This window comes from Furipterus horrens, unplaced genomic scaffold, assembly GCF_987537825.1.
Source record: "Furipterus horrens unplaced genomic scaffold, mFurHor1.1.pri manual_scaffold_13, whole genome shotgun sequence".
Classification (NCBI taxonomy): Eukaryota; Metazoa; Chordata; class Mammalia; order Chiroptera; family Furipteridae; genus Furipterus; species Furipterus horrens.
Genome location: NW_028327183.1, coordinates 47,280,338 through 47,306,229, shown reverse-complemented (window position 1 = coordinate 47,306,229; position 25,892 = coordinate 47,280,338). Strand labels below are relative to the sequence as shown.

Below are 25,892 nucleotides of genomic sequence, written 5' to 3'. Positions count from 1 at the left end.
CAACCCTCATGTCCATCAATGGATCAACAAAATGTGCTCTAGCCATGCAATGGAATATCATTCAACCATGAAAAAGCATGAAGCATTGATCCACGCTACAACATGGATGAGCCTTGAGAACACTGTGCTGAGTGAAAGAAGCCAGACACAAAAGGCTACGTACTATAGGATTCCATCTATATGAAATGTCCAACATAGGCAAATCCATAGAGACAGAAAAGAGATTAGTGTCTGCCAGGGCCTTGGGGGGGGATTCGGGGGAGGAATGGGGAGTGACTGCTTAATGGGTCCAAGGTTTCCTTTGGAAGAGAAAAGAGATGTCCTGGAAATAGGGGTGATGGCTGCACAACGCTGTGACTGGCTAAGTGCCACTGAATTGTGTATTTTAAAGTGGTTGAAATTGTAAGTTTTGTTTGTGTTTTACCACAATAAAAAAAACTTAAAATTCTTATAGAAAATGTCCTTTCATTTCCTCGCTTTTATTGGCGGAATTCGCAGAAACCAGCTAAGTTCATGATGGGAGGGATGGGTGAATTGTTAAAGAACAGATAATATTCTTACTGTTAAAGAAAAACATCATACAGTGACACTTGTTGATACATGATGAGGCAGACTTTATTCAAGGGGGGGCATGGCGATAGGCATGGGGAGCACTGAGAGGGGGGTCTGCGGAGAGAGAGGACTCAACTCCAAACACAGCGTGGGCAAGTGGGAGTCGGTAGCCTAGGAGCCGGTGGGGGTCAGTGGGTGGAAATTTCTGAGAGGAAGCATCAAGCGTGAGGAAGGGTTCTGGGTAAACCCGCCTAATGGGACCCTGGCTGAAGGCAGGTCAGGGTGGTCAGACGTCACCTGGGGAACGGTGGCCGGTGAGGTGCCTGGTCAGTTACCAGGGGTGGGAAGTTCTAGTTACACTGACGTAGGAGGATTCTTGCTAAAATGTGGACCATGCAGAGATGAACACAGGAGTCCAAACGTCAGAGCAGAGTTGGAAAAGAGTCCAGAGGATCCTGAGTAGAGTTCCGTCAATGAGAGGATCTTTATCCGGCTCTAAAAATGCGATGATCGGGATGCTCAGGCTGGGATTAAAAGCGAGAAACTGGATTGTCTGGTTCCACTCTGGGCACCAGGTGTGGAGTTCAGCTCTGCTTCTCTGCTGTTTGCCATTTCCCTCCACATGTTGGCATCATCCTCAGATTGGTGCCAAGATAGATGCTGCATTCCGGGCGTCGCAGCCAGATCTGGATCCAGAGAAGCTGCCCACCCCATCCTGGGGGAGCTTCCCTAGCAGCCTCCCCTCAGGTCTCATTGGCCAGTACTGTCCACCATTCAGCCAATCCCTGGCCAGAAGCATGGGACCACCTGGGAGGCTGGAACCAATCAGGACCTGCCCTCTGGAGCTGGGTAGAAAAGGGGATGAAGGCTGCAGGACAGGAAATAGAATTCTGGACATCTACTACTAGCAGTCACTTGCTCTCTGAATTTTACTCTCTTTTTTTTTTTTTTTTTTAAGATTTTATTTGCTTTTGGGGGGTGGTGAGGAGAGAGAAAGACAGGGGGAGAAACATCAATGTGTGGTTGCCTCTCACGTGCCCTCAACTGGGGGCCTGGCCTGCAACCCAGGCATGTGCCCTGACCGGGAATCGAACCAGCGACCCTTTGATTCGCAGGCAGGCACTCAACCCACTGAGCCACAGCAACTCTCTTCTTTTTGAGTCTCTACTGTCTAAACCTGTGTAACAAACCCACTCCTGTTTAATGCAAATGGAATAAAAGTTATTATTGAGAGAGAGTAGATTCAGCAACTGCAGAATCCAGAAAAACTGGCTTTATGCACAGCTTGGTGCTGCTTAGAGTTGCAACAGGTCCACATTGGGGTCTGTAGTTGTTCAGACACCGGGACACCCCAAGGCCGCAGCACCGATGTGGTGGTTCAAAGTCAAGATTTCTCTCTCACTCCAACCTGGGGACTCTGGAAGAGCCATCACCTCCAACAACCTGATGTGTGCCAAGGACACACACACACACACACACACACACACACACACCCCCAGCTTGGTGTTCTCTCCTCCTGCAGACCCAGAAATCTCACCAGCACGGCCCCTCCCCTCTGCCCCCTCCCCCAACCCTAGACCAGCGCTGTTCAATAGAACTTTCTGCAATGATGACGGAAATGTTCTAGATCATGGGTCCCCAACACCGGGCCACACGGCAGGAGGTAAGCGGCAGGTGAGCCAGCGAAGCTTCATCCTGCTCCCCACTGCTCGCACTACTGCTTGAGCTCCAGCCACCCTATCCCCCCAAACCCCCAAACCCCAGTCCATGGAAAAATTACCTTCCATGAAACTGGTCCCTGGTGCAAAAAGGTTGGGGACCGCTGTTCTAGATCTTCTCTGTCTAATGCCATAGCCATGAATCATGAGGGGCTATTGAGCATCTGAAAGTGGCTGGTTTGGGGGAACTAAGTTTTTTAAGGCATTAAATTTTAATTTATTTAAATTTATATTTCAATAGCCTCATGTAGCTAGTGGCTACAGTATTAGCACAAGCCTGGACCCTCCAACACCTTGACTCTGTCCCAACAGAGCTCAAAGCCACAAGTGATCCCTCCCACTTCTCCAGCCACATACCCCCAATGGTCCAGGATTTTTCAGCTTCCTCAAAGCATCTCAATGGCATGTAGCCTTGTGCTTCTGCTTGCTTGTGTTATTTACACTCACCTCACCCCACCCCACCCCAATATCTGCCTCATTCTTACTCCTACTTCAGATTTCAGCTGTCCCCTCCTCCGGGAAGCCCTCCCTGCCCTCAAGCTGAGTGAAGCATCCTCTTGGGCCCTCCCAACCCCTGATCTCCTCCATCCCAGCTCTGATGACTCTGGATCATCATTACCTGGAAATGGGTCTGTCCCGCACACAGGCAGAAATGTGAGCCCCACTGTGGACCGAGGGCAGGGCAGGAGATTTCTTAATAGTCACTGTGTCCCCAGTACCTCCCAGCATGGGGTTGGGCATAGGAGTGTGCTGGAATAAATGAGTGAATGAATGAATGAATGAATGCTTTTGAAAAACCAAGCTGAGAGCTTTAGAGTGAGCCAGCCACAGGTGAAATCCCATCTCCCCCTTCTGGTAGAGTTGCCTCTCTCCGTATCCTCAGCTTTCTCGTCTCTGAAATGGGAACAGTTGTGTGTGGCGGATGTTGGATGATGTAGTGTGTGCTGGGCTCAGGAGAGGTGGGGGGCATTGCTCAACCAGAAACCACTGTAACTGTTGCTATAATGACTGCTGTTGTTATTGACAGACACACTGAGTGGTAAGAAGACATGGAAGGGGGACAAGGGAGGAGTGCGGGAAAGCCTCAGAAAGTTCCCCAGCACCTGGAAAACTGGTTCAACCAGTGTCTGCACAGTCATTTCAGGGAGCACAGGAGAGGCTTCCGGGAGCCTGTGGAAAGCGGGTGCTGAGGCTCAGGCAGCCTCTGCCATGTCTCGTAGGCACCGCCGGGCTCCTCACTGAGCTGGCCCACTGCAGACAGCCAGGGCCTGGCCCTGCAGCCCCCTCGGTGTCCAGCAGGTGGACCCTTGGCATCTCCAAGGACTCCAAGATGGAGATTCCCACGGGGACCCAGCGCCACTTCTCCAAGGGCCTCCTGCTATCAGGTAAGGAGGAGGTGTACCCCCGGGGCCTAGGCAAGAAGGTGGGACTCAACCCCTTCCTGGAAGAAGGAAGGATTGTCAGGGAAGATGAAATTATTAGAGTACGATGAAAGGACAAGTAACAGAGGTACAAACCCACCACCATTTTATCGAAAGAATTTTCTAGAATGTTAGGACCATGAGAGCAGGAATTTATCTGTATTCAGTTCCCTGCTGTATCTCCAGTGCCTAAAAATCTAGGGAATTTTAGGTGTATTATATGTATAATATCATACATATAAATAATATATGTGCCTATAAGTATTGGTTAGATGAATAAATTAATGAATTCAGAGACTGAGTGCTTAGAGGCAGCCACACAGCATCTCAGGGCAGAAAAAACTTCTGGACCAATGGGATGGCAAATCTGTGGCAGGTATACCTGGGCTTCCACTCCTGAACCCATGGCGGACATCACTAATCGATCCCAGCACTGTTTGCAATGAACAGCACTCAGTTCTAACTCCCAGGTGAGAACTCACAGGGCAGAGAATGTGGTGGTCCCTGCCCAACACACTTCTGATCTCAGGCCTCCCTGTAACTCCCACAGCCTCAGTCCTGGCCCTCTGGGTCCCCCAAGGCTCCTGGGCAGCCCTCCGCATCCAGAAGATCCCGGAACAACCTCAGAAGAACCAGGACCTCCTCCTGTCTGTCCAGGGCATCCCACACACCTTCCAAGACTTAATCTGGTACCAGGGGAAGGAGACAGATGGTGGCACAAGGTTGTTCACCTATATCCCTGACGTGGAGCGGCCCCAAAGAGATGGCAGCGCCATGAGGCAACGTGACATCGTTGGCTTCCCCAATGGCTCCATGCTGCTGCGTCACGCCCAGCCCAATGACAGCGGCACCTACCACATAGAGGTCACCATCAACCCTTCCTGGACCATGCGGGCCAAGACTGAGGTCGAGGTGGCCGGTGAGTGTTGGGTGCCGGGGGAGGAAGCGGGTAGTTAATGTGCCCTGAGCAGCTACCACGTGCCTGGCCCTGTGCGAACACTACTCTGTTCAACAAACATTGATTGAGTGCTGACTGTGTGCCAGGCCTCGAAGATATTTACTCCCCGTGCATTAACTAATACTATATCTATAGAGTGCCAAACATGGGGCCAGACCTGGAGAATGGACCATCGCACTTACTCCTTGCATGCATTCATTAATGAAACATTTATCGAGCACCTAGCGTATGCCTGGTCTATAGGGATACGCCATATCACTCAATCCTCATGTTCACTCATCAAGTGTTTTTTGATGAATCTGCTCCAGGCAAAGCGCTAGAGACAGGGTAGCGGACAACAGCAACAGCTGACGTTTCTTGGATGTTTGCTATGGGACAGGTGCTGTTGTAAACACGCCCCAGAACATAGCTTCTCAGCCTGGGCACTGTTGACATTTGCACTGGTTAATTCTTTATAGCAGGAGGCTGTCCTGTGCACTGCGGGCCACTGAGCCGCCTCCCTGGCCTCTCCCCATTACATGCCAGGAGTGCCCTTCCAGTCGTGACAGCCCAAAGTGTCTCCAGTAATTGCCAAATGTCCCCCAAAGGCAAAATCACCCCAGGTGAGAAGAAGGACTGCCCTGTACTAACTCAGTTTTATCTCTAAAAAACTCCATGAAATGTTATATGTGAACCATATCTCAATGAAGCTGGCGGGGGGTGGGGAATAATAAGCAGGCTTGATCACTCATCATCTGTGTCCCCAACGTTACCTTTGTGACTTTCATAATGTATTCTAATTTATCAGTTTACACATCGGTCTCACTAGGATAGTAATTCTCCCAAGTGAGAGAAGTAAGAACATACTCTTCCTTTTATCATCCAACGTCTACCACAGTGTGTGGGACAGTTAATGTTGGTTGACTAAATAAATAAATGAATAAAAACTTTAATTAAAAAAAAATAAAAACTCCAAGAGGCAGGTACCAGTCTTGTCTCCATTTTACAGAGGGGAAAACTGTGGCACAGAAAGTGAGTGATAGCACTGAGATTTAATCCTATGAAGTCACCATGCCAGGGCCTGGGAGATTAACCACATCTTCTCAAAGAGAGAAAGAAAAGTCTCCCTACCGTCACTGAAATGTGGGATGCCGATAATGAACATGTATAATAAATTAAGACATCATTTCAGATGGTGACCTTAATAATAACAGTAAGAGCTAACATTATTTAGAGCTTGTTACGTGCTATAGCTTTACAAATAGCAACTCACTTAATCCCCACAGAAGCCCTGTGGGGGAGGTAGTATCGTTAGATCCATTTTACAGATGGGGAAACTGAGGCACAGAGCGGCGATAACGTGCTTAGTAAAAACAAATCGGACAGAATGGCGTGATCTAGGATGGGAGGTAATCAGAGAGGCCTTGCTGGAGAAGAGACATTGAGCAGAGATGAAAAGAAGGCAAGGGAAGAAGGAAGCCTTGCAGGTTTCTGGGGGACAAAGTTCCTGGCAGAGGCAACAGCGAGAATGCATAGGCCCTGAGGCTAGACTCGTTTGGCGTGTTCAAAGCGCAGACGGAAAGACACATGGCCCACAAGGTGAGGAACAAGGTGGGCGTTTGTAGGCGAGGGCCGAGAGGCACACGGGACACAGGCTTGTACACCATGGGGAACTTGACGAGAAGCCGTACAGGGTTTTGTAAAAAAAAAAAAGAGAGTGATCTGATTCACAGTTTAACCCAACTGTGGGGCCCAGTGCATGCTGACTTTGCATTTTATCCAGGAGGAGCCTCAGGCTCAGATGGTTTAAGCCACTTCCCATTTCAGGCAGCTAATCATCGCATTACTGGCAGAGGCAGGATTCAAATGCAGGGCTGCCTGAATCAGAGACGTAGCTGTCTCTGAAGACGCTAAATTGCTCAGTCACGTATTCCTTCAGCAAACACTCCCCAAGTGCCTCCTCCTAAAGGCCTCGTCTGTGTCTGGTGTGTACCGAGCAGTGCTAGGGACATGGTGGTGACCGAGGCAGTCCTGGCCCCGCCTTCCCAGTGCTCACAGCCCAGGAGGGATGACAGATAGTAACTAAATAATCACACACTCACATGCACACACACAAAAAGATCATTATAAGTAGTACAGGTCGTCGTCGTCGGCAGCCGTCCGTCTCGAGAGACGATGGTGTAGCTTCTTAAGAGTCTATCTGCACCGCCGAGAATGGCTGTGCAGTCCGACTCGGGAGTGACACGATATCTGTCTCCTCCCGTGTTGAATCGACATCTTGTGATGACGCTGGAGTGTCCTCTCCAGTGAAGCTGAAGCTACAGAGCCTGGGCAGGGTGATATGGAGGGTCTGCTGTTGCCCATGCAGCAGACCCCCCCTCTCTTCGCAGCTGAAGGGTCCAAGGGAAAGACGGAGTCGATACAGCTTGGGTTCAGGTGCGCCGCAGGAGTTGCCGGTGTTGACTACAACGTCAAACCGCCTTAGGGACTCCGGCTCCGGATTTTCTGTCGGGGTTTACTCCCTTAGCCTTTCCCCTGAAGAGGTATGCCGCAAGGCAGCGGAGGTTTTTTGGAGTCAGAGTTTTCCTTCTCTGATGTGCCCTGACTGGAAGATCGAACCAGCGACACTTAGCTCGCAGGCCGACGCTCAATCCACTGAGCCAAACCAGCCAGGGCAGGTAACTGTGAACAAAAGGCAAGTACAGGGATTATGAGATTGTATATAAGGGATTCCCCTGGCTGGTTTGGCTCAGTGGATTGAGCGTCGGCCTGCGAGCTAAGTGTCGCTGGTTCGATCTTCCAGTCAGGGCACATCAGAGAAGGAAAACTCTGACTCCAAAAAACCTCCGCTGCCTTGCGGCATACCTCTTCAGGGGAAAGGCTAAGGGAGTAAACCCCGACAGAAAATCCAGAGCCGGAGTCCCTAAGGCGGTTTGACGTTGTAGTCAACACCGGCAACTCCTGCGGCGCACCTGAACCCAAGCTGTATCGACTCCGTCTTTCCCTTGGACCCTTCAGCTGCGAAGAGAGGGGGGGTCTGCTGCATGGGCAACAGCAGACCCTCCATATCACCCTGCCCAGGCTCTGTAGCTTCAGCTTCACTGGAGAGGACACTTCAGCGTCATCGTAAGATGTCGATTCAACACGGGAGGAGACAGATACCGTGTCACTCCCGAGTCGGACTGCACAGCCATTCTCGGCGGTGCAGATAGACTCTTAAGAAGCTACACCATCGTCTCTCGAGACGGACGGCTGCCGACGACGACGATATAAGGGATTCATTTGGGGTATCAGGGAGGTTGTCCTGGAAAGGGGATCCTTCAGCAAAGCTTGAATGATGACTGGCTGTTCTAAGTAGAGGGGAAAGAAGCTTTGGGAGGTGTTTGAGCAGAGAACTCAGCCTGTGCAAAGGGCCTGTGGCAGAATGCTGAAGGGCTCATAAGCTGAGCTGACAGGAGGCCAGCATGACTGAGGCAAGAGAGCAAGGAGAACATCCTCAGGATGTCTTTGAGCCAAGGCTGAGACTATAAGGACAGAAGCTCTCCAACTGGCTCAAAGTGGGGAGGGCTTGCTTGTAAAACCCCAGAGGCAGCCCCTGGAATGTGCACGCCAGGAGGCCTGGGTTCACAGCTGTCTCCCTAGAGCCTAGAGCAGGGCAGGATACACTGTTGAGTGAATGAATCGGTGGGGAGCCCAGCCGCGTCTGGGTGGAAATAATCGTCAGGAAGGCAAGTGCTCCCTCCTCCTCCAGAGGGCGCCATTTCTGGCCTCATCTCTCCTTGGGCTCCATTCTCTTCTCCATGGCCTGGGATTCCCACCCGGACCCTAAAGAGTGTGTTAGCCCAGGCTTCTTTGCACACTCTGAATCTCTTCTTGCAGAATGTAGAGATTTAAAGAAAGGGAGGTCTCTACTTATTGGTCCTGGTAGTGACAGGCAGCACAGACACCGACCTTTCCGGTTTCAAAACACCCGTTTTGCCATTTGTCCCCTGTGTGACCTTGCATGACTGTACCTCTCCATGGTCTCTGTTTCTCTCTTCTCCAAAATGGTGATAATGATGAGGCTATTGTGCAAATTCAGTGGGAACTCAATCTGTAGGGCATTTGACAACAGTGACCGTGCAGCACACGCGCAGTAAAAAGCCACTGATGTGGCTCACCGGTTCGATTCCCAGTCAGCGCACATGCCTGGGTTGCAAGCCAGGTCCCCAGTTGGGGGTGTGTGAGAGGCAACCACACATTGACGTTCCTCTCCCTCTCTTTCTCCCTCCCCTTCCCATCAATCTTTAAAAAAAAAAAGTGGGGGAGGGAGCTGAGCTGGAGAGAGACAGACAGACAGAGAATCCAGCTGGCCCAGCCTGGCCTGTGGTTTGCTTCCCCCTGAGTCAAGGATCCACCCCCGGATCAAGTAAGACAAACAAGACGGGCAGCTGGGGACCTGGGGATCACGTCTGGGAAGATGAGCAAGAACATAGCACCTGCCATTTCTAATAATTATCATAATATTATATATTTATTATCACTTCATTCACCATTAGTCCCCTGGTGCCTAGGGCAGCGCTTAGCACATACTGAGCACTCAGTCAGTATTTGCAACGCCAACTCCTATCTAAGGAACACGCATTACATGCCAGGCACCTCCAGGCTCAAAACTTTGCTGACCTCACCACATTCCATTCCCCCAGGAACCCTGTTAAGAAGGCCCTGGGATGATCCCCTCTTTACAGAGGGGCAAACTGAGGCCCAGAAAGGGCTCAAGACCACCCCACCGGGAGGAGAGGAACCAAGGCTCCAGCTGGGTCCTAGTCCGTTCCCTGGCGCCTCTGCCCTCTGGCTCTTTCTCTACCCTGGCTGCTTCCACCTGGGCCCCAGGGAAGCACCGAGGGGTCCCCACAGAGAGCTGCAAGTAATGGGGTGGGAGCTGCCTTGGCAAAGCAGCTCAGCTCGGTGGCAAAAGAAGAGCAAAGGAAAAAGCGGAGGCCTTGGCCAGTGCAGCTCAGCCGGTTGGGTAATTGTTCTGCAGAGCGAAAGGTCACGGGTTCCTTTCCCAGCCAGGGCACTAAAAAGAAAACACTTAAAAGCAAAAAAAATTTTAAATAAGTAAATAAAAACGAGAAAGCAGAGGCTGACTTCGTGGGTATTAGGGACAGAGCTGCGTGTCCTCAAATCAGGATGGTCTCCTTGGCAACCAGAGCATTTATTATTGAGGGCAGCTGTGGCCCCAAATTCAGCCCCTACATGGGGAGGGTGGAGAGGGTGGGGTGCACGCCCTGCATCCCAACTCACGTGCCTTATCTCTCCCAATCATGAGGGCATTGGGCTGTGGCAGAAGCCACCCCAGCGGGCGTTTGCAGAAGGGGGTTAAGTAGAGGGCACCGCGCGTGCTCACAGGGCCTCCGGAAGGCTGGGAAACAGGAACGAGGCACAGATTCGTCAGCAGAACTGCTCGCGCCGGAGCAGGCACTGCCCCCGCTGACAGCACTGGGCCCAGGACCCCTGCCTGTGGGCGCTGCAGGCTGCGTTCACTCTTCCCTTTGTTCATCCCACAAACGGTCGTTGAGCACCTGCTGCGTGAGACGCACTGAGTTTTATGGAAGGAACAGGATGGAGATCTCTGCCCTTGCGGAGTTTATCTGTCAGTGGGGGTATCGACCTCGTTTTCACCATCAAAGGCCTGGTCTGGGCCGCTGCCTCTGTGTCTCTAGCTTCTAAAGCCCATTCTCACGTGGGTACATCTGATTGGAGAGCCTGGGTCACATGACAGTGTCAGACTGGAAAGGAGGCTAAGAAAGCGAGTCTCTGGCAGGGCTCCTGGGATCGAGGAGTCCCAGGCACAGGGCAGCCTGAAACACAAGAAAGGCCCAGGATGCATGGGTACCATGGCTGTCTCCACTGTACAGATGAGGAAACTGAGGCTCAGAGAGGGGAAGCCAGTAGCCCAAGGCCCCACAGCCAGTAAGTGGCAGAAACCAGGCTTAAAAGCCCAGAGGGAAGGAGTCATGGTCATTTACAGCTGTTGTCTGTTGTTTTGTAAATGTAGTCAGGGGAATTTCAAGCAGCCCTCTGACAACCAAGGCGGTTAGTGATGGAGCCTGACACCCCTTCACTGACCATGTGCAGCGCAATTCACACACATTTATCTTCTGCGTCCTCCTAGCCATGGCATTATGATCCCCATTATTCAGAGGGGAAAACTGAGGCAAGAGAGTTTAAGCAACTTGTCCAGGCCACCCAGGTGGGGAGCAGGTTAAACCCAGGCTGGGTGGCTCCAGAGCCCGCACTCATAACTATGGCTTCAGAGTAGCCCCTCACCCCCACCCCTTATTCGTGGTTTCATTTTCTGCAGTTTTGGTGACCTGTGGTCAACTGTGGTCTGAAAATACCAAATGGTAAATTCCAGAAAAAAACAATGCCTACGCTTTCAATTGTGTGCCATTCTGAGTAGCATGATGACATCTCCCACCACCCAGTTTCGTCCTGCCCAGGACGTGAATCATCCCTTTGTCCAGCGTGTCCTCGCTGTACACGCTCCCCACCCTTTAGTCACCTCGCAGTGTCGCAGTTATCAGATCGACTGTCATGGGATCACAGTGCCTGTGTTTACGTCACCCTGATTTTACTTAATACTGGCCCCAAAGTGCAAGAGTAGTGACGCTAGCAATTCGGAGATGCCAAACAGTGCTCCCTTTAAGTGAAAAGGTGAGTCCTGTGCAATAAGATACTTTAAGAGACACAGAGAGAGGCCCTATTCACGTAACTTCTATTACAGTGTATTGTTATCATTGTCCTACTTTATTATTTTTGTTAATGCCTTGCTGTGCCTAATTTATAAATTAAACTTTATCATAGGTACGTATGTATTTACAAAAACATAGTATATATAGGATTTGGTATTATTTGTGGTTTCAGGCATCCACTGGGGGTCTTGGAACGTATCTCCGTGGATAAAGGGGAGAGTAGTGTATTCTGCCTCATCATTAACAGGCATCATTGAAGACTATACGGTGTCAAGGGTTTTCTGCTCACCAGCCACTCAACCATCAGTCAGGTGGTCAAACCTCTCAGGGCCTCCATTTCCATGTCAGAAAATGGGGGCAACCACAACACCTCCCCCCATGGGGCGGTTATGGGGACGACCTTGGCAAATCCTTGTGCTGCTGCTGCTTCTGAAGCTGTGCAAATCCACAGAGACCAACCAAATGAGAGAAGCGCAGGCTGTTTACTCAGAGCTTGTTCTATACAGCAAGGGAGTCAGGCTCCATCACTCGCATTTCGGCAGAGACTCAAAGGCAGGCAGAGGGGAAGCTCAAGGGCGCCCGGAGTGGAGGTAGCCGGCACAGAGAAGCTGGCTAGAAGCGGGGCTTCCCGTGTGACCGGTTAGAATGCATATCTGGCTCCATCTGGTTGGTCCTAAGTTAGAAGTGGGGACAACAATTAGGGAAGCTGTCAGTTACTGGCCAAGTCCTGGCCCTTTGTGGCTGATTATCATAGAAGTTACTGTTTAGCTTCTCAGATGGTCGCTGAAGTTAGCAAGTGGGCTCCTTCCTGCAAGTCTGGCTTAAAGCAGACTGGTTTTTCCGGGGCTGTTTGTAAGAGGGTTGGTTTCCTGGGCAGGTTGCTGCAGGCGGTGGGTCAGAATCCTGCTTCTATAGATGGTCTGCTCACTGTCCATTTGTATAATGGTCCCTCAAAGCACTTTTCAGATGTGATTGCATCTAATCAAATATCAGCTTGGATAAATTCGGTCCACAGGAGAAGACCCAGCTGATTCTTTTTTTAGTAGAACTGAGCGTAAATGGTTCCAGAGGCCAGTGAAAGGAAAAGCCAAAAAGAAAGTGTTCAATCCTGGAAGAAGAAATGGGATGTGAGGTCCAGTTCTAGTTACTCCTTACGGCAGAACAAACTCAGTGGTATAAAACAAAAACCATTTTATTATGTTTACAATTTCTGGGATCAGGCATTTAGACAGGGCACAGCAGGAATGGCTGGACAGCTTTGTGACGTCTGGGACTTCAGATGAGGAGACTCAAAGGCCGAGGTTAGCTCAAGTGCTGGAGGTGAGTCACCCAGCGGCGTCTGCACTCACACGTGTGGCTGTCAGCTGGGACCCCAGCTGCACTCAACATGGTGGCTGGCTTCTGAGGGAGCACACGTGGAGAGTGAGTATCCCATAAGACCGAGGCAGAAAATGGACGGCTTCTTCTAAGCTAGCCTAGGAAGTCAGAGAGTATCCCCTACATGCATTCTTCTTCTTTAAAAAACATTTTATTCATTTATTTTTAGAGAAAGGGGAAGGGAGGGGGAAAGAGAGGGAAAGAAGCATTGATGTGAAAGAGAAACATTGATCCATTACCTCTTGTACACACTTTGACTCGGGACCAAACCCAAAACCCAGGCATGTGCCCTGACCAGAAATCAAAGCAGCGACCTTTTGCTTTGCGGGATGATGCCCAACCAAGCCACACCAGTCAGGGCGACACTGCAATCTTTTGATTACAAGGAAGTGACCAAGGTTGGCCCAGATTCAAGGCCGGGCAAGTGTGGTGGGGGGGGGGGGGGGGTCGGGGTGTAGGCCTTCTGCTAGATAGGAGAAAAGCAAGGTCATATTATAGAAGAGCATACTGTTACAATCGACTTTGGAAAATACAGTGATTCCCAGGCTTTCTCCTTACATGCTCACTATGTATAATGAAAGGCAGGAAGTATATCAAGTTTTAAAAAGAGGACACTTAATTATATGAATCAGGCAGGGTTCTTGCTGCAGCAATCGCAGCTGCTTCTGGCTGATTTAGGCAGCAAAGGGATGGATTAAAGAGCCCTGAACCGCTCACACTCTCATGATACCAGGGAACCAGGCTTGGGAGGTGTCTTACGTTGAATTAGGTCTCCTCGAAAGGATATGTTGAGTCCTCACCCACAGTCCCTCAGAATAGGACCTTATTCGGAAATTGCGTCTTTACAGAGGTAACCAAGTTAAAAAGAGGTCATAACGTGGGCCCTGATCCAATATGCCTGGTGTCCTTATAAAATGGGGGAATTTGGACACGGAAATTTGTATGTGAAATTGCCCAGGGTTTCAATGTCAGAAGCAATGTTGGCATTTTGTTTACCAAACACAGGGCTTTAAGGAATGTTTAAATGAGCAGTCCACCCATGAGACTGGAAAATGTCTTTATTTGGCACAGGCTTCTGCCCAGCTAAAACTCAGGGCTCTCTTCCCAAGGAGGCATATATAAGGCCTCATGGCAGCAAAATGACTCAGGCGTTCACGGGCCTCACCACTTCACAACTGACTGACTTCCAGAACAAGGGACCCCCTTTTCCCAGACTCTGAACTACAGTCCTTCACTTCACTCTGATTGGACCAGCCTGAGCCAATCACTAAGGCCAAGTGAATGAAGAGTTCTGATTGGCTTACTACAACTGGATTGCTGCCCAACCTGATCCAATCACTGAGACAAGGGGTGGGACTATACTGACTGGAATATGCTAATGAAGCCCCACCCAGAACAGGGGTGGGATCAATCCCTCAGAAATCCTGGAGGCTTCACGATGGTGGAATGGTAAAAGGCGCATAATTAAGCTATAAGCTATGAAGAAAAGGTGTATCAGGAGTCTGGTTGGCCTGGAGTTATTAAAAAAAAAGCTTCCAGAAGGCTCTGGGAATGGCAAAGTGAGCAGGAGTTATAGCGTGTGGGGAAGAGCATGCCAGGCAGAGGGAACAGCATGGGCAAAGCCTGGATAGCCCGGTGAGTGAGGGAGTCGCCGGGGGTAAGACTGGGTGGGTGGACTGGGCAGCAGGTGCCAGAGCGAACAGGCCCTGGGGGAGGGGCCTCTGGATATTGGGATATTGTAAGAAGACCGGGTGATGGGTGGAAGGAGGAGGGAAGGGCAGGGCCTGGAAGGCTTCCTGATCCGCCCAGCCTCAGCCCTGCCCCACCTCCTGAGTCACTCGGGGAAGTCACTTAATAACCACCTGCTCTTGTGGGGATCTGATAACGCGGAAGGTACAAACGTTGCTGGTACAGTTCCTGGACCAGGGACAACTTTCTGTCCTGTGCCCAAAGTGACCCCCTGGGCCTGGATGTGTACAACTGCAAAATGGGCCTAACTTAGCCAACTCCCTGGGGTCTGGAGACACCTGTCAACTGCCCAAATACCAGACAGGTCTGGACACGGCTATCCCCTTCCTCCAAGGGACAAGATTAAGTTTAAAAATGGGCTTTGGACACTTTACACAGATAAACTTTTAGGGAGATGGATGAAATAGTCAAACATTTATTAATTTGAATATATATATATATATATATATATAGAGAGAGAGAGAGAGAGAGAGAGAGAGAGAGAGAGAGAGAGAAACCGCCTTTACTTGCTCAAAGCCTGCAATAGCTCATTCCCATCATTCAAGGGCTCTCAGGACCCAGACACCTCTTTCGGAAGCCACACAGAGTGGTCATTAGGAGTTCGGGTGGTCCAGGTGTGATCCCAACATGGCACTTACCAGGAATTTACCATGAGTCCTCAGGCAGATCAGTTCATTTCTCTGTGGCTCAGTTTCCTCATCTGTACAATGGCACAGAATCTACTTCGCTGCATAATTGAGAGAATTCTGTCCGGGGGGGTGGGGGGTGGTAAACAGTCTTCACAATAACCCTACACATAGGTATTCTTTTGTTTTTAAGATTTTATTTATTTACTTTTTGTAGGAGTCCACCCTGCGTTGTTTTGGGAATTGTAGCCCAGGTGCAAGATAGCCTTCTCCCGGGAGGCCTATAAGTCTTGACTGGAAGACCAGGAAGGCTGGAAATGGACATGACCCTAAAGCCCATTCAGGGGGTCCCTGTGGGGTTAGATTTAAAGAATGAATATTCTGCTTTGAAGCTTGTTCTGTTTTTCTCATCTCTTAAGTTAGCCATAGACCCTGTGTAACATCAAGGACCCAGAAGGTGTATTCACTTGATGTCCATATAGTGCCAGGATGCCTAGCGGACTGTGACCCAGAATGCTCACTGTGTTCCGTACATTGTTATTAGTAACCAGTGATTGTTATCAGTAATCCAAGCATTTGAAATTGATGATTTGTGTATCCTGATCTGTATCCCCTGGATACTCTTCTCAATAAAAGGAGCTTGGAAGGCTTGATCGGGGCTTTTCTCCCCTAGAGAGATCAGCCACCTTTCCTCCTCCCAGGCAAAATACAGTGTTTGGGTTACTTATTGTCTCTCATCCGCGATCCTGAGTCCATTGCTGGACAGGGAGTTTCCACCGAGCTGAGGGCGCTGGGGGTGGCCCACCTCAACTTTTAGAGAGAGGTGAAGGGAGGGAGAGAGGTAGAAAAACATCAATGTGACTGAGTCACACTCGCCCCAAACTGGGGACCTGACCCACAACCCAGGCATGTGCCGACTGGGAATTGAACCAGCAACTTCTCGGTTAGCAGGCCAGCACTCAATCCACTGAACCACACCAACCGGGGCCAAAGTAGGTATTCTTATTATCCCCGTTTCACAGATGGGGAAACTGAAGCACAGAAAGGTTGAGTGATGTGCCCAAGGTCACATAGCCAATAGGCAGCAGGGACTAGAACCCCAGTATTCCGACCTCAGAGTCTATGAACTTAGCTGCCAAGAAGGGCTGGGACATGAGTGTCCAACTTGAGATTAGAGGCTGGAGGCCCTCATGCGGGGGGCCAGAAGTCAGGCACACTTTGTCTCAAACCTGGCATGCTGTGTTTGAGAAGAATGCTGTGAGTTGAGTTCTCTCTATCCCCCACAAACACAGCCCAGAACCTCCTCCTTTCCCTGGAAGAATGGAGATGTCATCCACTGAGGCACAAAAAAGCAGGTAGGTGGGGTGGGGTCGGGGGTCATGCCAGGAGGTAGGTTTTGGATGTGCTGGGAATGGTAGGAAATCCTAGAGAAGCCGAGATTTGGAGGTGGGAGAGCCAAGGAGCTCCATTTGGAACACACTGGGTTTTATGTTCAGTGGAATCATCCAGGGGGTTGCGTACTCAGGTGTGAAAAGCAGAAGAAGAGAGCTCTGGGCTGGGAAGTTGCCCAGATCACACCTCCGCGCTCTGGAGGTGGCCACTGATGCCAGAGGGGGAGGGGCGGGGGGTGCTCCTGAAACATCACACAGCCTTCTCTCTCTTTCATCCTCGCAGAAAAGCTGCCCGTTACACACCCACCCATAAGCACTGGCCTTGTGACCTCCATCGTCATTGGATCTCTTGCTGCTGGATCCCTCTTCGTCGGCAGCATTGCCTGTCTCCTGGTGACAAGAGGCTGGAAGGGCCGGAGCCACAGGTACAGGGGCCCCAGGTCTCTCTCTGCTTCCCCCCTGTCTCCTCCCCTTGCCTTCTCAATCAATCCCATTAGTTGAGTCTTCCACAAGTCACGTCATCTGACTGATACACAATCTCATCAAATCTTCGAACCCCTGAGGTGAAAGAATCTTTCTATCCTGTATTAGACAGAATTTTGCCTTGCAAGGGGCAAAAACCCAACACTGGAACTGGTTTACAAAGAATTAGGAAGTGTTTTTGTCCTACATGAGCTTTAGGTATGGCTGGATCCAGGGGCTCAATTTTTGTCAAGAAATGCCTTCGGAACTGACCAGTATGGCTCAGTTGTCTGAGCATCATCCCGCAAAATGAAAGGTTGTGTGTTCGATTCCCAGTCAGGGCACATGCCTGGGTTGCAGGTTCAGTCCCCAGTTGGGGGCGTGTACAAGAGGCAACCTATTGATGTTTCTCCCTCACATCAATGGTCTTCTCCCTCTCTTTCTCCCTCCCTTCCCCGTCACTAAAATAAATAAATAAAAACCCTAAAAAAAAAAAGAAGAAAGTCCTCCATACATCTCTTAACTCTGCTTTTCTCTATGGTGGTTCTATTCTCAGATGGGTACTCACTTTGTGATGTGACAGGAAAGCTCCTAATGGCTCCAGGCTTATACCCCACCAGCTCAGCCACCGCCAAAAACAGACTGCCCTGTGTTCCTGATAGCCCAAAGGCTGCCTTACATCACGTGTCCTCACACGGCTCAGTCACTGTGGCCAGGTGCTGGCATGCTCCAATTGGCCGGACCCGGGCTCCTCCGGCAGCCCTGGAGCTGGAAATAGACCCGGCTTCACGTGACCAGGTGCTTCACGTGACCAAATGCTGTTGCCAAGAAGTGGAGTAGATGGCGGGCAGGCAAAGCCTCTGCATGGGGGTGGGGGGAGGCTGGGGCCTGTTTTCCTTAGCGACAGTCCATTCATGAAAAATTCCTTCCTCTTGATATGAGCCAGATGAACCTCCTCAGAACTCAGTTCTGAGCTGGCTGCAGTAAGCTCCCCAGGTTTTCCGCCACTACATGGGCCCCAGGAAATGAAGGCAGCAACCTTCTCCCTCCCCTCAGCTCTGCCTTGTGTGTTGTGCTTCACCCCGTACTTGTATTCCTTATGATATGTCCACATTTAGAGGTGACAAAGGGCTGTAAAAAAATAATATAAACAGAGACTCCTTTTTTTTAAAGATTTATTTATTTTGAGAGAGAGGGGAAGGGAGGGAGAAGAGAGGGAGAGAAACATAAGTTGCCTGTCGCACGCCCCCACCTGGGGACCTGGCCCACAACCCAGGCACGTGCCCTGACTGGGAATCAAACCGACAACCCTTTGGTTCTCAGGGTGGCGCTCAATCCACTGAGCCACACCAGCCCGGGCTAGAGAGAGGCACTTTAAAATGGAACCAGAGCAACAAACAAAATAGAAACAGACTTGTAGATACAGAGAATAGACTGGCAGCTGTCAGAGGAGATGGGGTAGAGGGGCTGGGTGAGAAAGTAAAGGGATTAAGAAAACAAAACCTCATAGACAGATGACAGTATGGTGATTACCAGAAGGAAAGGGAGTTGGTGGAGAAGTAGAGGAGGGTAAAGAGGGGGAAATGGTGATGGAAGGAGACTTGACTTGGGGTGGTGGATACATAATACAATATACAGATGATGTATTCAAGAATTGTACTTCCTGGCTTCCAGCCAAGATGGAGGCATAGGTAAACACGCTGCATCTCCCTCCACAACTAAGAAGGAATACAACTACCTAAAAACTAAATACAACCAGAGCTACCAGAAAATTAAACTGCATGGAAGTCCAACAAACAAAGATATAAAGAAGTAACATTCATCCAGACAAGTAGTAGGCACACAGAAGGGACGGAGAGGACCCAGTGTTGGGTGACAGTGGTGACAGCAAGGCAGTGGCTGTGACCAGCCAGTAGAAAGCACAGCCACATGTTACAAAAGTAGGGAGGGACACCGGGGGAGTGATCCCAGTGCCACACCAGACCGTGCAGCTCACGGTTTCAGCGCTGGGGAAAATAAAGCCTCATTGCTTCTGACTGTGAAAACCAGTGGGGGCTGGAGTGGCAGAAGAAACTGCTAGTCTTTCAGTGGAGTCCACTTATTTAAAGGGTCCTCACTGTCCTTTAATGTGCGCGAACCCACCAACTCTGGGAACCATCACCAGGGCAACAGCTAAAGAGGCGCCAATCCCATACGGGAAGTGAGAGAAGGACCTGGAAAAGGAGTGAGGGTGAAGCAAGCAGCACTGTTCCCACTCTGACCCCTCCCCCACATACAGCGCCACAACATGGTGAAATAGGTCGCCCTGCACTGACAAATAGATACCTAAGGCTCCACCCCTTACAACGTAACAGTTGCAACAGCTCTACCTAAGACACAGAGGCAAACACAGGAGGCTGTCAAGTTGAGGAGACAGAGAAGTATGGCCCAAAAGAGGGAGAAGACCAAGGCTCCAGTGGAACTAAGCAACAAGGAGATAGCCAACCTAACAGACACATAGTTCAAAACACCAGTGATAACGATGCTCACAGACTTGACAGACGTGCTTGAGTATGGCAAACACATAAGGGAAGAAGTGAAGTCTATGCTAAGTGAAACAAAGGAAAAGTCACATGAAACCAATGGTGAAGGGAGGGAAACTGGACTTCAAATCAATGATTTGGAACATAAGGAAGAAATAAACAGTCAATCAGTACAGAATGAGAAAACAAGAATTGGAAAAAATGAGGAGAGGCTTGGGAACTTCTGGGACAACTTTAAACATGCCAACATCCAAATCATAGGGCTGCCAGAAGAAGAGGAAGAGCAAGAAATTGAAAACTTATGTAAAAAAATAATGAAGGAAAACTTCTCAAATTTGGTGAAGGAAATAGACATACAAGTCCAGGAAACACAGAGAGTCCCAAACAAGCTGGACCCAAAGAGGACCACACCAAGACACATCATTGTTAAAATGCCAAAGGTTCAAGATAAAGAGAGAATCTTAAAAGCAGCAAGAGAAAAGAAGAGAGTTACCTACAAAGAAGTGCCTATAAGACTATCAGCTGATTTCTCAAAAGAAACTTTGCAGGCAAGAAGGGACCGGCAAGAAGTGTTCAAAGTGATGAAAAGCAAGGACCTACCACCAGAATTACTCTATCCAGCAAAGCTATCATTTAGAACGGAAGGGCAGATAAAGTGCTTCCCAGAGAAGGTAAAGATAAAGGAGTTAATCATCACCAAGCCATTATTATATGAAATGTTAAAGCGACTTACTTTAAAAAAAGATCAAAACTGTGAACATTAAAATGACAACAAACCCACAACTATTACCAACAGAACCTAAAGATTAAAAACAAAAACAAACTAAGCAAACAACCGAACACGAACAGAATCATAAATATGGGGATCGTTTGGAAAGTTATCAGCGGAGAGAGGGAAGGGGGATAAATGGGGAAATGGTGCAGGGATTAAGAAGCATAATTGGTAGGTACAAAATAGACCAGGGAATGTTAAGAATAATATAGGAAAGGGTGAAGCCAAAGAACTTATATGCACAACCCATGGACATGAATTAAGGGGGGTGGGATTGCTGGAGGGAAAGGGGGTACTGGGTGGAGGGGAGCAAGGGGAAAAGAAAATGGGATAACTGTAACAGCACAATCAATAAAATATACTTTAAAAAAATAAATTAATTAAAAAAAAATATACCCCCTGAAACTTATATAATTTTATTAACCAATGTCACCCTAATAAATTCTATTCTAAATAAATAAATAAAATGGAGCCAGAGCAGCCATCCCAGAGGAAGTGCCCCCCACTTTTTATCCCTCACACCTTTGGAATGTTAAAACGAGACAAGATAAGCTCTGGCCTGGAACTAAAGCAGCATTGTGTCCAGAGCACTGTTTGCAAAGATGACAAGAAAGCAGGTGTTATCACTGTGACTACCGCTGATGACTACCAGGTTGTTCACTTATCTGCACCAATAGAAATGCCTCCTCCTGATGTCATCGTTTCAGTCCCTTCCCGAGCTTCACCTTCAAATCGGAAACTTTTTGGACTTCTGCCTGAATCAGTTGCTTTCTGAAAAGCTAATATTTTCTGGCTTTTACCGAGAGAAAATAGGCCACTATACTGAGCTACAAATCTAAATCATTGTTGGGCTTCCCTTTACTTTCCTGGCCAATTTTCTGCTTATGTCTATAGTATTTCCTCACGTATCGCAGGTATTACGTTCTAAAGCCCCCTGTGAAGTAGGAACCTTACATTTATTCTACACTCTTAAACCTACGTAACTTTAACATGCATATACAGTACCACAAAATCCCGCGATATAGCGAAAAATCCGTGATAAATAATTAAATATAATATTTTTTTAAAATCCCATGATACAGTGAGGCCGTGATAAGTGAACCGCGATATAGAGAGGGACTACTGTAGTTGAAAATAGTTTTTATGTATAATATAACAGCTTCTGATGGGTTCCCCTGCTTCCATTCCTGGCCCCACAGTCTGTTCCCCACTCAGCAGTCAGGGAGACCCTGTTAAAAGCAGTCAGCTCGGGGTCCCTCAGAGTCAAGGCCACCATGGACATGAGACCCAGCTCAGTCTCCTGCCCCGCACCTCACCTCCCTGACCTCACCTCTTCCCACCTTCACAGTCTTTCTTGCCAGCCACTGTCCTCTCTTTGCTGTTCCTGCTCCTTCCTCAGGGCCTTTGCACAGACTGTTCCTCTGCCTGGAACTCTCTTTTCATGATTTCTGCACATCTGGTCCCCTTGGCTACTTGGGGCCTTTGCTCAAATATCGCCTTATCAGTGAGGCTCTCTGGACCATCCTTTTGAAATCACGCACACACCCCGTCTATGCTCTGCTCCTTTGCATCTTCACTTTCCTTCATAATACTTTTCACTCTTCTGTTGATTGTTTATTCAAATTCTCTGTCTACCATCTAATCTATTGTTATCTCCATCTTTCTTTTTCCCCACTAGAGTGTCCACTCCAGGAGGCCAGGGATCTTTGTCGGTCTTGTTCCCAGCTGTGTCCCCAGTGCCTTCAACAGCACCCAGCTCATGGTTGGTGTTCCATAAATACTTTTTCAGTGAATTTACAAGTTTGAGGTAGTGATGCCAAGTATACTTTTCAAATTGGAGTATTCAAATAAGCCTATTTAAAGAGAAATATTTTGCTCTGGCCAGTGTGGCTCAGTTGGTTGGAGAGTTGTTCCATACACCAAAAGGCTGGGGGTTCAATTTCCACTCAGGGCACATACCTAGATTGTGGGTTCGATCCCCAGTCAGGGCGCATATGGTAGGCAACCAATTGATGCTTCTCTCTCACATCGATGTTTCTCTCTCTCTCTCCCTTCCTCTCTTTCTAAAATCAATAAACATATTGTTTTAATTTAAAGTAAAGAGAAAAAATTTTTTTCAGATACAAGCAAAAGTTTATTTAGAAAGTCAGCGTTAGAAAAAGTGAGCCAGCCGGGCTGTGTGAGCTCAGGAAACAAGTTACAGAGTCCAAAGAAGGACCCTTGGAGCTTATGAGAGAGCACCAAAGTCCACGCCTTGAGAGAAGAAGTTGGGGAAAGGCACAGAGGGGGAGAGACAGAGACAAACACAGAGAGACAGAGAGTCTGAAGAGAAATAAATATTAAGGAGATTATGAAACAAGATCATGAAACAGGTGGATGGAGAAGAACTGCTTAGATGGTCTGTGGTGACTTTGGAGAAATGTTGCTTGTTGGCATAAGGTGGAGACCGGGGAAACTGAGGAAAGGTTGTGTGGCCGAGGATTATGGGAAAAGAGGCGTGGATGGGGACAGGCCTCTTCCTGGCTCACCCTGAAGCAGGGACCATCTCTCTCTCCAGGGCCTGGTGGGCTTTCCAGCCCCCTGGGTCTCTGTCCCACCTCCCTGGACGTTTGACTGTACTAATGTTGGTTCCCTCTATGTGCCCCCAGGATGGCGGCCACAGGGAAACCGGAGCCGGACCCCAGTCATAACAGTGGTAAGCCAGGGCCCCGACTTGCTACTGGCCTTCCTCATGTCCCTTTCCTTTTCTTCCCCAGCAACAAACCCCCTTGTCCTCCCCTGCCTGGGGCCTCCCGACTGCTTGCCCCACCCAGGCCTCTCTGGGGTCCCCAGACTCAGCCCACACATTCTGAGGGCATCGGCGCTCACCCCAATCCTGTTTTTCTACTCTCCTCAGCGGCCAGCACTTCCTGTCCCCAGTCACCATCACACTTGCCCAGCCACCACCAGGCCACAACCCGCCTCAGGCTCCACCTCCCAGATCGCCATAACCCGTTCCTTGCTGGTACCCCAACACAGCCTTCACCCCATTCCTGGAACAGTCCTTCTAAAACTCTGGCCATGTCTCTACTCAAAGACCCTCCATGGCTCCCCAGTGCACTTTGGATAAAGTTCAGGCTCCCTAACATGTCTCTCATGGACTCCCATAAACTGGTCCCCACTGTTTTTCCTGGCTTCATCTCTGACATATAGCTTTCCCATCCTCAAACAAACAAATAAAACAAAAGACAGACCAAACATAGTACAGTTCCTCAAACATGGCAGGCTCACCATGGCTGGTGTGGCTCAGAGGATTGAGTGCCAGCCAGTGAACTGAAAAGTTGTTTGATTCCCAGTCAGGGCACATGCCTGGGTTGTGGGCCAGAGGCAACCAATTAATGTATCTATCGCACATCGATGTTTCTCTTCCTCTCTTTATCCCTCCTTTCTCCTCTCTCTAAAAATAAATACATAAAATCTTTTTTTTTTTAAACCCTCGCTTCTCCTTAGAGTCCCACGTGTCCCCTCCTCCAGGAAGCCCTCCCTGATGCTTCTTCAGGGCCTGACCCCCTCCAGGAGCCATCTGGGCCTCCCCCACTCCAGCCCTGCTCACTCTGGATCGTCCCTGTCTGGCCTGTCCCCAGACATAGGAATGGGCAAGAAAAGGGGTTTGCACAAATGTTAGCTGAATAAATGAATGTCAACAGCAGCCAGAGTGGGCCTGTGGGCCACCTTTCAGCTGGTTCCTCCCCTTGTCTTCTGCTTCAGATGACAACAACATCTATGAATCAATGCCGTCTCCAGTCCTCCTGGTGCCCCCCGTTAGTGACACGGGGTCCACGAATGCCACCACGGTGAGCCCCCACTCTCCCCGAAAGCCCACTCTGACCTGGTGCCTCCCCTCCAAGTCCACTGCGGTACCCCGGGGGTGCATAGTCACATAGTTTGGGAAGAGCATCCTTCTTTATTTAAAAACCAGAAGGAAGAGAGCCTGGAAGGAAAGAGCATGAAGAGCGTTTGTCTCTGGGCCTGGAGGCTGGGGGGTGGGCTCCATTTTCTCTCCTGTTTCTCCACTGAGCACATAAATTCCCTTTATACTCCGGTGGGAAGGGTGGACGAAAATAAGTATTAAATAAGAAGAGAAACTTAAGAAGCTACGACTAGACACGTGGAACCACAGGTGACGGGGCTGCTGAGCGTTAATGGGGTGACTGGCCACAGACGCGCCCCGTGAAGCGGCACCCTCGCACCCGTTCCTCAGAGGGGGGTGCTGAGGTGTGGGCAGGTGGCACCCTTCACCCAGGGCCTCGCAGTCAGGGAGGGGCGGCAGGGGCTGCGAATCGGGCCTGTCCCCACACCAAGGGCCAAGGGGCGGCAGGTGGGGGCGCCAGAGCCTGGCTCACGCGCGTTCTTCCCTTGCAGGCCCCGCCCCCTCAGCCGGTGCCCGAGAACCAGCACTACCAGGTGTGGGGCTGGGGGGCCGGGGGGGGGGTGCGTGGCGGGACCCCATGGAGCCGGGGCGGGGAAGGGCGGAGGACTCCGCTGCGAGGGGGCTGCCCTCCCCGCCACTCCCCGCGCTGCCGGGGTCTTGAGGCTGCCCCGCCCCCACCCCCGCCCCCACCCCGCGGTTGCGCTTTCCCCCTTCGTCAAAGGGGACACGGGGCGCAGACAGGGGAAGGGCCTCAGCCAGGGTCACACCGCGGCCTAGGCCCGTCCCTGGGCTGCGCCTCCACCCGCCTCGGCCCCCTCCTGTCTGTCTCTGGGTCTCTGTCTTTCTCTCAGTGTCCCCGTCTGTCTGTCTGTCTCTCAATCTGTCCTTCATGTTTCTCTCCCTACCTCTTTCTCTGTATCTCCTCACATCTCTGTTTCTCTCTTTCCATCCTTCTCTGTGTCTCTGTCTCTCTTGCCTCTTCGGCTGTGTCATCCCATGTTTGCCCCTTGTTCTGGCTCCTCCGGCACCTCCACTTCTCTGTGTTCCCTCTCAGCCTTCTGTTCTCTGGGCGGGGGTATTTTAATCGGGGTCTCGCAGTCTCTAGCTGGTTCTTTCTCCCCACAACTCTCAGCCCCCGACAGCCATCCCTCTCTCTCTCTTTCCCCACCAGGACCTGCTGAACCCTGACCCTGACCCTTACTGCCAGCTGGTGCCAGCCCCCTGAAGGGGTCCCAGGCCAGGCCCATGGGCGGGGGAAAGCCTCCAACCTTCCCTGGAGGCCTCACACCTGCAGCAAAGCCTCCCCAGAGACCCAGCAGGACCAGGCCAGTAGGACCGTGGGGCTGATTGGGTGGACTCCGCTGAAGACACAGCAAGGCTCGGGGCAGGTGTCCCAGGTCGGGGACAGGAGACCACGACAGGCCCAGCTTCTTGCTCACTCTCTGCATGTACCACCTTAGTCTGGTTCTCCTAGCAGCCTGAGCTAAGCCACGTGCCTGGGACAGGCAGGCCCTTGCCCCCTTCCTCCTCCTCCACTGGGATATTTGGGGGTGAGGAGGGTGGTCTTGGGCCTGCCTTCAGCCAAGCCTCACAGGCGCCCACTTGGCTGGGCTCCCCACTGCCTGTCAGCCTACAGTACCCTACCCCACTCTCTAGATGGCCCTCAGAGACCCTTCCCCTGGGGACAAGGCAGGCCCCACCGTACATGCCCCAGAGGA

General features: G+C 50.3%; 1 protein-coding gene across 1 annotated transcript; it reads left to right on the top strand.

The window, feature by feature from the left end:
- Window positions 1-3,385: 3,385 nt before the first annotated feature.
- Window positions 3,386-25,464, top strand: CEACAM19 (CEA cell adhesion molecule 19). Its single transcript, XM_090259793.1, has 7 exons — window positions 3,386-3,655; window positions 4,242-4,610; window positions 16,792-16,933; window positions 22,913-22,959; window positions 24,012-24,097; window positions 24,666-24,707; window positions 25,346-25,464. The coding sequence occupies exons 1-7, from the start codon at window positions 3,601-3,603 to the stop codon at window positions 25,397-25,399; spliced, it is 795 nt and encodes a 264-aa protein (XP_090115919.1). The 5' UTR covers window positions 3,386-3,600; the 3' UTR covers window positions 25,400-25,464.
- The last annotated feature ends 428 nt before the right edge of the window (window positions 25,465-25,892 follow it).